The 13,059-nt window shown below is 45.1% G+C and overlaps 1 protein-coding gene across 11 annotated transcripts in view; it reads left to right on the plus strand.

Annotated features, from left to right (window-relative positions):
- The window catches only part of DOCK5 (dedicator of cytokinesis 5), a 223,269-nt gene that overhangs the window by 98,078 nt on the left and 112,132 nt on the right, over window positions 1-13,059 (plus strand). For all 11 annotated transcript variants that reach the window (XM_047090919.1, XM_047090925.1, XM_047090926.1 and 8 more), the window contains 5 exons: window positions 1,994-2,142; window positions 5,379-5,514; window positions 6,617-6,774; window positions 7,916-7,997; window positions 10,624-10,753. In XM_047090919.1, the coding sequence (XP_046946875.1) occupies window positions 1,994-2,142; window positions 5,379-5,514; window positions 6,617-6,774; window positions 7,916-7,997; window positions 10,624-10,753 (655 nt within the window). The remainder of the gene's footprint in view (window positions 1-1,993; window positions 2,143-5,378; window positions 5,515-6,616; window positions 6,775-7,915; window positions 7,998-10,623; window positions 10,754-13,059) is intronic.

The raw sequence follows: 13,059 nt of genomic DNA on the forward strand, positions 1-13,059 counted from the left end.
AAAAACAGGGTTTTTACCTTTGCTTATTAAAAATGAAACTTTTTAAAGTCTCATCTTTATGCTTTTCAAAAGACTGACTGATGAGAAAGAGGCAATTCAGAAAATGCCAAAAGCATGAGAGGTAGCTAATTGCAAAATGTTAAGCAGGTTTCGAGTTCTGTGTTTTTCGGATCCATAGTGTTAATGGAGCATATAAGCCAGTTCTTCGACTCTCTCCTTAATGTTCTCACAGGACGTTGAACTTCTTTTAGGGCTTTTATCACACTCTGCTAATCTCACTGCTGTCTCCCCCTGTCCTGGCCCAACTTCTGCACCGAGGGCTCTTCGCTCTGTGTTTGCTCTTTGTTCGGGAGTACCTTGGGTGTTTTCAGTATCTTGATTGTACTTGATAACTTGCCCAGGAATCTGCCCCAGGGATTGTTGTAGAAGAACATCACAAAAGAACATGCTGTACAGCCATTGACAATTTTCTTTGTGTATGTGCGTGTGTGTGTGTGTGTGGGGGGGGGGAGTTGCATTGTCTTTACAACAGATAAAAATAGTTCCTATAATTTGAAAATGTATAGTTACATAAATATATCATGACTTTTCACCTATAAATAAAAAAGAAGTGATTTTGTAGTATTTATGGGGTGATTGGAATTGTGCAAGTTTTTATTTTAAATAAACATGTGAAAAGCGATCCACAAAACGGTTTTGTTTGAGGACTGTATCTCAAATGTCTTCCTTCTCCCATGTACACCCTATCATATTTCAACCATTTATTTTTCTTCTGGCACTTTTCATAATTTAAAATTATCTCCTGTGTATAGAAATATTCTATGTTCATTATTTATGTAAATAATATTGTATAAATAATTGATATATATTATTTACATATATAATCATATATTAATCATTTAGATAAAATCAAGGTCTTAATGGCTTGGACATCAGATACTTGCCTCTTAAAATGATAGAGGTACATATAATTAGTTAGTCATAAGTTCGTTTGGTTCAGGTATAGAAGTTCTTACCGAAGCCCAGAATAACGGTTTAATTATTGTAGGTCTAACAATTTTCGGGATGGTCTAACAGTTTTGTGGGGACTTTAAATAATATTTTCCATTTGACTTTCCACTATCCTTTATCTCTGATATAACAGTTCTTTCTCCATCCATAATTTACTTATGTGGCACATTTTATAGAACGCCCACCCTACACCAGCTCCTAGGGATACAAAAATGAACAAGCTCCTCGTCCTGTAGAAGCTGACTGTCTTAAGAAGAGAGTCAAATGGGCCAGGGTGGTCCAGGTTCTGAGTGACATGATGAGAGTCAATCCCAGGAGCAATGGTAGGGATAGCCAGCCCACAGTTAGGGTTTCAAGCAAGAGACTTCTAAGTTGAGACCAAAGAAGTAAGAATTAGCAGTTGGCGGAGCTCATAGCGTGTGAGGAGGTGTGAAATGGGGGGGGGGGAGTTTGGGGGGGAAGAGGGAAAAGGGGTTCCAGGTAGGGGAAGTACCATATTGAGAGGCTCTGGAGCACTCCAGAGAAATGGGCGTAGCTTTTAATGGGAGGAGTGTAGATTTTTGAAGTAGAGATTGGTGCAAAATGTAGCTGGGAATGTGGGCAGGACCCAAGATAGGAGGGAGTTTACAGTGTGATTGCTGTGTCTGGAAGACAGAGGAAATCCCTGGAGGGTTGAAAACAGAGGTGGGACATGGCTGAACTTAGGGTACATGGATGATTTGACATACTTATGCGTTAAGAATAGTCATCCATTCTACACTGGCTTATCTGATTCGAAAGTTGAAATAGGGTAGGGAGTGGGAGTGGCCTAGAGCAAAGCCGTCCCTATTTTTAAAAGATCCCTTTGAAGTTCACAACTTCATGGCAAAACGAATGGCTTCAGTAACACCTTATACAGTAAGAGCCAAGTCAAAAGATATTTCCATCCTCCATCACACCTTCATATTTTTGTTCTTTCCTCCGCCTCACTTTCCCATCCTAGAACAACAAGGTCACACTTTTCCGCCAGCTGCAGCAGATGACCTATAGCCTGATTGAGTGGCGGTCCCAGATCCTGTCTGGAACGCTCCCCAAGGATGAACTGGCAGAGCTCAAGAAGAAGGTCACAGCCAAAATTGATCACGGCAACAGGTAAACGAGGGATGAGTTCGCTGAGGACTGGGAAAGAGATGGGCGCATTCATGCTAAGGCCATCCCTTGCCATCAGCTTTTGATCTTGGAGTTGTCGAAGAATAATGCTTCCTGCCCTCTTTTTCGCGTTGGAAGGCATTTAATTTTGTTGGAAAAATTTGGCAGTCCCTTCCTAGGCCAGACCCTGCGCTTGGATGTGTGTCAGGGAGATGACAGATGATCAGGGAAGAGGAGACTTCCCTGCCAAACAGACGGAAAGAGACAGCACATCGGAAGTCACATTTTCTGAGGCCTGGGACCGTATCAACTTTTATTCGAACAGTGGATTTTAAATCCGCATCAGACTCATTCTCTTTCTCCCCATGCTCCCTAACTGGGACTGTTGTTTGCAGTGTATGAAAACCAAATTTACAAGAAGAGTAAACCATATTTTTAGCCTGTTGATTAGGTCTCCAGTAACCTCCAAAGAGTTTATCACTTCATTAATCTTCCGATTAGCTCAGGCAGATACATAGGTTCCAGACATTACTGACCTTATGAAAGTGAGAAAGCCGCCAATTCATGAATTTATGTGGGCTGGGGTTCGTTCTCCTGACCAGCTCCTTTTACAAGACAGGGGTGGTTCCTTCATTCGTTTTGTTGATGATCTCTTTGCCTTTTAGTTTCATTTTCTACATTTCTTCAACTTGTGCATACATGATTTTTCTCCCCTCCCCTATTACCCTACTTCTCCAACCTCAGGACTCTTGGATCTACTTCTGAGACCTGTTAAAATACAGCTCATTATCCTATTTACTTAACTGTTACAGGCTCTGACAACTGTATTCAGAAATAGCTGGGGTCAACAGAGCATCCAGGATTCAGGGTCAATCATTATTTGAAATCTCCTGTGTACCCTTCACATATATTACTTGATTCTAGCCCATTTTATGGTTAAAAAAAAAAAAAAAAGAAGACCAAATGAGCTTAGGTGATTTACTTCCAAGTTACATAGGTCATAAGTGGGAAAGGCTAAATTTGAGCCCCAAACACACGATTCCATGTTTAAAAAAAATTTTTTTTTAACGTTTATTTATTTTTGAGACAGAGAGAGACAGAGCATGAACGGGGGAGGGTCAGAGAGAGAGGGAGACACAGAATCCGAAACAGGCTCCAGGCTCTGAGCGGTCAGCACAGAGCCCGACGCGGGGCTCGAACTCACGGACCGCGAGATCATGACCTGAGCTGAAGTCGGACACTTAACCGACTGAGCCACCCAGGCACCCCACGATTCCATGTTTAAAGCTCCCTTCTTAGGGTTAAGAACGCACCGCTCTCTCGTCACTTGTCCATTCGCAGGACTGTAACCACAGGGGTTGTATTGCTAGTCACGTGCTGGGGGCATTTTTTCAAAATCAGCTACGGTGGGATAAGTCGGGTCCCTCCTTGCGCCTCTGCTGCCTCTGTATTTTTGAGTCTTGTGTGACTTGGGCCTAGAGGACTCTGATCGTCAGCGTAGAATGTTAATGTCCCACAAACAGTTGAACACGCCTGCCTTCCCATTCCAGCCTTGAGTAGCAGTTCAAGAGATCAAGCCGCTTCGTCAGTGCCTCAGTGCTCAGTCTCTGAGCAGCTACCAAGACCCATGGCTCATGCATCTGGGTGGCCTGTGGGTCTGGCTGCCGTGGAAAGGAACCTGCCAGATTCAATCAGTTGATGGAGATGCTGTAAAACAGGGAGGAGGGTAATTAGACATGTTTGCTTTCTTCCCAAAGACTTGGCACATCTCACGGTGATCCCTCGGCTCTCTTGCTCTTTGAACATCCCTTCTCCCAAATTGCTGGTGCCTGGAATGTTCGCCGGGCATTCGGATAGCAGGATCTCGTTTCCACCACAGTCCCCAGCGTCTTGGAGCTGAGCAAAATGTTTCCTACTCCTGTGTGCCCATCGGGCCAAAGAGCCTTGGTAGGGATTGTGCCGTGCGCAGACCGCACGGCTCTTAACGTTGTCTGTATAACACGCAGAGCTACAACTTAACATAGCCAGGCGTGTTTTTGTGGCGGTTGCTGTAGAAGAGCTGCTGTTTGCCAGAAGTGTGCCAGAGTTTGCCAGAAGTATATCTGGTATGTAACTAGACATACCACTGTTACGTGCTTTCCGTGTTATCTCATTAAATTCTCCCCAACGATACTGAAGGGTGGGCAGTATTTACAGATGAGGAAGGCAGGGCTTCACAAAAGTAAGTAAGTTACCTGGGGTCATCTGTTAAAGCCGAGACTCCAGTCCTGATGTAAGTGACGTCGGAGCCCGTGCTCAGAGATCGGTTATGAAATTCCAGCAGCCGAGACCTACTTCATTGATCTCCTTTAAGGCAGTCTTTTTTTTTTTTTTTTTTTAATCTTTATTTTGGAGAGAGAGAGAAAGAGAGAGCGCAAGCAGGGGAGGAACAGAGAGAGAAGGAGACACAGAATGTGAAGCAGGATCCAGGCTCTGAGCTGTCAGCACAGAGCCCGATGTGAGGGAGGCTTGAACTCGTGAACTGTGAGATCGTGACCTGAGCCAAAGTCGGACACTTAACCGACTGAGCCACCCAGGCACCCCCAAGACAAGTCTTGAATTAAGGATTGTCCTCAACACTGAACTTTTTTTTTTTTTTAATGTTTTATTTTTAAGAGAGAGAGAGCGACAGAGCTTGAGCGGGGGAGGGGCAGAGAGGGAGGAGGAGACACAATTGGAAGCAGACTCCAGGCTCTGAACAGTCAGCACAAAGCCCTATGCAGGGCTCAAACCCACGAACTGGGAGATCATGGCCTGAGCTGAAGTCGGATGCTTAACCGACTGAGCCACCCAGGCGCCCCTCAACACTAAACTTTTAGGGAAATCCGGCAAAGCCCCCAGATATTTGTGCATGGGTCCATCATTGTTCCTGTGCCAAACAATAGGAGATTAGGGAAAGAGACATTGGTCAGAGGGATCTGGTCAAAATCAGTGCCACTGTTGCTTTTCCTTTTGAGGTTCCGTGGAACAAATTACTTTGCGTATCATTCTATGAGTTTGGTTGACATTACCATAAGCGTTCTATCTCTTGTTATGTGGAGAGGAGGCAGAAATTGAAGGGCGAAAAGCCAAGGGAGCAGTTCTTGACTTGGTAGCACCCAGACTTTCTAACTATCAATCCTCTGCGTTCTTTCCTGGGCTCTTCAGGAACGAGTCTGTTCTAAATGAGGAGAACCCACTGATCACTCCTTTCTTTCTAGAATGCTGGGATTAGATCTGGTGGTGAGAGATGACAACGGGAACATCTTGGACCCAGATGAAACCAGCACCATCGCCCTCTTCAGGGCCCATGAAGTGGCCTCAAAAAGGATCGAGGAAAAGATCCAAGAAGAAAAGGTACACGTCCTCCGACGTGCAGATGAGGTTTCATTTTTGCTTTTGTTTTTGATGAAAGGGAGTCATTGACAACAAGAGGTAGAAACGTTTAGAAACTCATCCATTGCCGTGTTTGAAAAGCAAAAGAGGACAAAAAGAATGAGTCAGGGGTATACCTTCTGATATGGAAAGATCACAAAGATCTACATTAACAGACAAAGAGCAAGATGGAGAACAAGGTGTACAATATATTCATCTTTGTGTTTCAAAAAGGGATACACATACCGCAGCGTTTGCACATGCGTTGACTGACTCTGAAACAATAGACAAGAAGTTGATAATTAACGGTTGCCTCTAGGAAGGAGAACTGGGTGGGAGGGAGCCTTTGTACCACGTAACCTTTCCTATTTGGTGTATACAATACGATTTCCAAACGAAATAAAATTATGTTCAAAAAGAAGGCGTTTGAAAGATTTGAAAGTGACAATTGGACCTTAAACACAAATTGGAAAGGTACAGAGAAAGAGAACAAGAAAAAAAAAAAATCCCTCATAGTATGACGGCACAGACCCAACCATATTGATATTTTGATATACATTCTTCCAGTCTGTCTGTTCTGTTGAGTAAAGGCTTCTCTTTACTCGATTGGTAGTTTTGTCTCCTGACTTAGCACAGTTGTCATAATATTTAATTGTGTTCCTGGCTCCAGTGGCTCACCATGCCTGAGGGTGAAGCCTTTCCAGAGGAATCTCTTGTTTGCAATGAGAGCTCTTCCCAAAAAGAGGGATAATGAGTCATGATTTTTGTGCCTGTGAGGTTCATTCAGAAGCCATTTGAGAGATGAGAAGTTCTTGAAGCTTCCAAGCCACGAATCGTCTTTAGACGGCGCTTAATGAATGAGGTGGGCTTAAGGCCCCCGACAGGACAGTCTTGATCATTCAAAGAATAGTGATGGTGCTTTGCTCACTCGACCGTTTAGCCACGTGCACACGATTTCTTCTCAGGCAGTGCTTCTCCCCCGGGGGGTAATTGTATTCGTCCCGCATTTGTCAGCCCGTGTCTTTGCCATTGTTTGTCATTTGCTGAAACCAAGATGCTTTTCTCTCTTTCCCTCTGTGTCCAGTCGGTTCTTCAGAACCTGGACTTGCGGGGCCAGTCTGTCTTCAGCGCTGTCCATACCTACGGCCTCTACGTAAACTTCAAGAACTTCGTCTGCAACATTGGGGAGGACGCCGAGTTGTTCATGGCCCTCTATGACCCGGACCAGTCCACCTTCATCAGGTAGCCGAGTCCCAGGTCATCTGCGGTTGACCTTGCAGAAAGACCCACTCTTACGTGCCACCCACCTAAGGAGCTCTTTGCTAGGTTTGGGAGGGGGAGATAGAGAAGAAGGGAGGGTCTCTAGGTGATAGAAAGTAATATCCTTTGGGCTCCTGAGCCTTTCTGTATGGCTGCCGGCACAGTTGTGTGTGCTCCCTGGGTCTGAGAATCACAGGAAACTCATCAGAACATGGAGACAGGGACAGGATAAGGGAGGAATGCATCGGCAGAGCACAGAGGATTTTAAGGCGCATGACACCGTAATGGTGAACGCGTGTTATCATACCTGTGTCCAAATCCGTACAACGCACAGCGCCAAGAGTGAACCCTAAGGTAAACTCGGGACTCTGCGCGGTAATGACCTATCGGTATCGGTCCATCAATTGTGACCAATGTGCCACTGTGCTGGGGGATGCTGAGAGTGGGCGAGGCTGTGCATGGGTGGGGGCAGGGCTATATGGGAACTCTGTACCTTCCACTCAACTTCGTTGTCAACCTAAAACTCCTCTAAAAAATAAAGGCTGTTTAAAGGAAAAAAAAAAAAAAAACGCTTTTTAAAAAGACTGTAGAGAATAATAGGCTTTGTTTGACCCTGCAGTCACACTGCTACTTGGCTGAGTAGCTAAGAAAACCGATTTGGTTTTTGACTAGATGGTTAAAAGTAGTTACTGACAAATCGTTCATTTCTGCAGTAGAAATTTTATCTGAGTGGGGTGGCGTGAGTTCCAGGGGATGGATCGGGAATGATTATGTTGAAATTACATTCCTGATTCCGCAAAGTGGAAACCGTCATACGAAGAATTTGAGTTGGAAGAAAGACCCCAGACAGCGTCTGGGAGAACGTGCTGTCTGTCTGTGCCCGTCCTGAGCAGCGTCCGTCTCGGGTCCACCCTGGGTGTGCCTCTGAGCGCTGGGCTGTGGCACTCGCGCTTGTCCAACGCCAGGGGACCAGGGAGGGGCCACCTGTGCGCTATATTCACACTTGCCCGATAAATTCAACAGAGCTTGTTTGGGCCTTCCTTTCACCCTGTTAAGTCTATACCGAGGGTAGCCCCATCCCCAGTTAGCTCTTCGTTAAGGATATTTTTTTTTCCTTCCCCAGTGAGAATTACCTAATTCGTTGGGGCAGTAATGGGATGCCCAAGGAAATAGAGAAGCTTAATAACCTTCAAGCAGTTTTTACTGTAAGTGCGACCTTAAGTTTAATAATTTTCTGTGCTTACGATGTTAGCAGATGCACATGGTAAGTATATGGAAAACATCAGAAATGAAAAGAAGACAAGAAAAATCATCATGATCCCCCTAGCAGGAATAACCGCTCATTTGTTTTGCAGATATTTATCGAGCACCTATTAGATGCCAGGCACTGATCTGGGCACTGGACATATAGCAGTAAACACATCAGAAAAAACATCCCTGGGACGCCTGGGTGGCTCAGTCAGTTAAACTTCCGACTCTTGATTTCATCTCAGGCTGTGATCTCGCGGTTGTGAGATCCAACTCTGTGTCGGGCTCTGCGTGGAGTAGAGCCTTCTTGAGATATTCTCTCTCTCTCTCTCTCTCTCTCCCCCCCCCCACCCCCCCCCCCGTCTCTCTCCCTCTCCCCTCTGTCCCTCCCTGCCTGTGCTCGCTTGCTTGCTCTCTCTCTCTCAAAAATAAGTACACTTTAGAAAAAGAAAAAAAAGAAAAAGCATCTCTGGCCTCAAGGAGCTTTTGTCCAAAAGGGGAAGACAGTAAGAAACAGTGATCAAACACATGAGTAAATTGTATAGAATGTTAGGGGTCATAAGTATTTTTCGGTGGGGGGGGGGGTTGTTGGGAGCTTTGGGCCTGGGGAAGTGATCCTTTTTAAATAGGCGGGTCAGGGCAGACCTTCCTGAGAAGGGGCCGTTTGAGCAAGAACTTGAAGTTGACGAGAGTGAGCAATGCTGATGAAGAGCTTTGCAGACCGGGGTTACAGCTCCAGCAAAGGCACAATCTTTATTTTTTGGTTCGCTCCTCTTTCAATGGCCTTTCCCCTGTATTTCTCCTCTTCTCCAAGGTAGGAGGAGCGGTGCTCTCTCTGGGTCAAGAGCGAGAAAATTTATCGGGTCATAGAGCTGAGACATGGTGACTCTTTCTCCTGGGTTAGAACTTTCTTGGGGTTCTCTCACTTTTTTATGACGTCAGTGCTTAAAATGCCCTGGAGCCGCTGCCACCTGCTCTGAGAGGTGTTGGTGGGCAGGCTTCTCTAGCTCCCACTAGGCCTAAAGGGGATACGCTCTCCTTTCCTGCCTTCTTTCCTTAAGCCCATGCACATATATGTTATCTCCCTGTTCTGTTACCACTCTACGGCAGGGAAAATACAGTCTAAGGTAAAATGCCAAAGGAAGCAATAAGAAGGAGCAGTGGACCCAGTACAGTCTAGTCATTCATTCATTCATTCATTCCTTCTTATTAGTATTTATTCCTTCTGTTAACATCATTTTCACGACGAGCACGGTGCGATGACCACTCGTGAGCTGACCCACCTATATCTTTACCATCTGGTAATCAAAGACAGAAGAAGAGCTTAAACTCTTCCCGAAACCTCCCTTCCTCAATTCTAAGATATGTGGATTTTCCCCGAAAATCAAAAAGCGTTTATTGGTCAATGTGTACATTGAAAAACCATTGGGAAAAAAAAAAAAGGAATTATTGAGCTTTTGGTCCATCTTCTAATCAATGACATTTTAGAAAAGCTGCATTTTATCCTGTTTCTCCCACACCCCTCCCGATTATGATTTTCTTGGATGTAAATTTCATGTCCAGCTTTTTCAGTGAAATAAAATGTGGTGACCACATCCTTGATCATTAAACAGCCTTCCAAAACTTATTTTTCAAAGGATTGCACATTATTAAATAATGGCAGTGTGCCCCAATTTATGTAACTAGTCACCCGGAGTCTTTATCTTTCTATTAACAGAAGCCTCACAAAACTTAGAATAGAAATTCAGGGTTGATGCCATCATTGGTATAGATCCCTATTTTGGAGACCTCAGTTAACTCAATTACAGAGGATGGATTCGGAATGATTATTTAGAAAGTAATTCTTGATTCAGTAAAGAGGCCTTGGACAGCTGTTTCATGAAAAGAATTTGAGCTGCAATTAAAATATCTCTGATGTTAAAGAGAATGAGCTATGTGGGCTCATTCACGGATTTACTCACCCATCCTTAAGAATACAAACAAGTGTAGAACACGAGCCGCAAAAAAACAGAGACATCCACACATCTTCCATTGATCAACATACACCGAGAAGCTCTCCATGAATACCTCTCAAAAAGCAGATGAATAATTACAGAAACCAGCACATGTAAATTTCTGCGTTATAGCTGCCTCGCAGGATTATTTGGAAGATGAAATGAAATAACACCGGCATGTGTAGATACCCAGTAAATGTCAGCGTCACGCAAGCTTTCATTTCATCTGACACTGAAGTGCGGCCTGTGCTCAGCTCTGTCCTGGCAGAATATAAAGTAGCAATGACAGGTGTCCCGATTTTTAAGCACCCTGCTTAAATTGATAAACTAGAGACTTTAGACTGAATGTGATCTTTTTTTTCTCGATATGAAGTAGGAACTGAGGAATCAAAAAAAAAAAAAAAAATCCCTTCCTTTTTGGAATACGGGCTCCGATGCCCTGGTAGTTCTTGGGTGGGTATGGAGAAGGGAAGGCTCGTTCTCCTTTTCCAGGATTAGGAAATAGGCTCTGAATTGTAGAGTGAAAAGAGAAACAAAGGTGATGGGTGATGTCGCCTGATCTCCTCTTGCTTGGTCTCTGCCCCTTTAGGACCTCAGCAGCACAGACCTCATCCGGCCCCGCATCAGCCTCGTGTGCCAGATCGTCCGGGTGGGCCACATGGAGCTGAAGGAGGGCAAAAAGCATACCTGTGGGCTCCGAAGACCTTTTGGAGTAGCAGGTACAGAAAGTCCCAGAGACCTGTAAAGGGCGCAGCCACTGTGAACAAAAACGGCACGGCAGGGCCTCCGACAATTAAGCATAGAACTTATGACCCAGGAATCCCACTTCTGGGTGTCTACCAGAAGGAATTGGAAGCGGAGGGTCTCAAGACATTTGTACACTTGGGTTTAGAGCAACATTATTCACAATAAGCCAAAAGGTGGAAGCAACCCAAGCGCTTATGGAGGGATAAATGGGTAAACAAAATGTGGTACGTACATAGAGTGGAATAGTGCTCAGCCTTACAAAGGAAGGAAATTCTGACCCGGGCTACGACATGGATGAACCATAGGGATGTCGTATAAAGTGAAATAAGCCCGTCACACAAAAAGATAAATACTGTATGATCCTACTCATGTGAAGTAGGTCAGAATCGTAGAAACATAAAATAGAATGGGGGTTGCCAGGGGCTGGGGGGAGGGAGGGGAGATGAGGGGGGAGTTGGTGTTTACTGGGGACCGAGTTTCAGGTGGGGAACATGAAAAAACTCTGGAGATGGACGGCGTTGTCAGCACCACATGAGTGTGAATGTGCTTCCCGCCTCTAAACTGGGCTTTGAAGAGTAGTTAAAACAGCAGATCTGACGTTACGCATATTTTACCCCCACCACACACGCACACTTAAAGATAGGAGGGTGGGGAACCCCAGAGACCGTGCAAGATGAATTTGGTTGTCAATGTTAGTATCGGACACACAGCATTCACTCCCTCGGCTACCAGTTATCTTTTCTTGGGTCCTGTGTCGTCACCTAGACCTAGACCTAGACCCCGCCTCCTTTGTTTCTTCTTCAGTGCCCAGCACCATGCCTTGCACACAGTAGGACCTTAGGAAAGCCTCAGTTGTGACCACCGGTATTCCCCTGCCTGTGGGCTACGTATTGATTTTGGTCCAGTAAAACTCTCCCTGGAAAGTGGTTTGCCTGTCTGGGAGACTCACTCATCAAAGGCAACATTGTGTTGCTGACTGCTTTCAAAGAGGGTCCTTGGCTTAAATCAAACCCCGCAACCTTCCAAGAGGCCCTGCGTTTTCTTCTGTAGTTTGTTAAATGGGGGAAATACATTCCTGGTCGTACGTGGACGTTTTGCTCCCTAAGACGTTTTGAAAGCTGTCGATGAAATGCCGTAATTCTCCTGGAACAAATGTCCAGAAAATGCTACCAGGATTGACCTGGTGGGTTTATGGATAACGAGGCGGCCTCTGTATCCCATGAGACTGGATGTCGTCATCTCTTGACCAGCCTTGCGCTGCACCTGCTGTCAGGGTCTGCTGGTCTGTGAAGAGGGCACAGCATTACTCCTGATAGAGAGTTAAAGTGAAATCTGAGAAAAGGCAAGGAGCCCTGGCCTAGCACTATTTAGCCATCTAGATGACAATCTACCGAACTAAGGATTTAAGGCATGTTCGAGGTCATTGTCGTTCCAAATGGGCCACAGAGACTTGAAAATCAAGCTTGAGGCTTTTGCTTGCTTTTCTGTTTCAGGGTGTGTGTGTGTGTGTGTGTGTGTGTGTATGCATGCACGCACGCGCGTAAATGTAAGGCGAGAACAGTAGTAATTTACTCTGAGACTCGATGCCAAGAGGTTTGGGATAACTATGTGATGGCCTTGACAAAGAACTGCCTCTGGAAGGGGGTGTGCCAGACACAGATTTTTCAGTATTTTTTGTGTGTGTACAGTGTTTGCAGGGGTCTGTTAAGGACTAACAGCAAGTTGATGGCATGGCCCGCTTTTACCGCAGCCTTTCACCAATACTATTATTTCCCAAGCCTAACACATTGTCATCCAGATTGCTTTGAGAAGGCGTTTCCTTCCTTATCCCTCGTTTTGCAAATGAGAAAGGTCTCGTATCTCAGTACTTCTTTTAATCTCCAAACAGGTTATCTGGGGAGTGGATTGTGAGCGTGCGCTTTATGGCCAGATTGTAATCCATTAACCAAGGGATCGCCTCTTGGCCGCGGGTCCTGCATAGTTTGAGCATCTGTAGAGTGGTCCACTCATCAGTTCTCCGGGCAGCATGGCTTTGCTAGCTTAAGTGATTTGGCCAGGTAGTAATCGCAGTTGGGTTCATACCCTGGCTTTACCGCTTAAGACTTCCGACCTAGGGCAAGTTACGTACCTTTCCTGTGCTCGGTTTCCTCATCTCTTGAAGTAGGGGCATAAAGTATCTGCATAAATAAGAAAATATATACAATAGGCTTAGAACAGTGCTTTATCGGTTACTCTGCTTGTGCACAAAGAAGCAAATCACCGTATGATCTTCTGTTCT

The sequence above is a fragment of the Lynx rufus genome, unplaced genomic scaffold, assembly GCF_022079265.1.
Source record: "Lynx rufus isolate CCGP_SWC_20201006 ecotype Redwood Valley unplaced genomic scaffold, mLynRuf1.p SCAF_3, whole genome shotgun sequence".
Classification (NCBI taxonomy): Eukaryota; Metazoa; Chordata; class Mammalia; order Carnivora; family Felidae; genus Lynx; species Lynx rufus.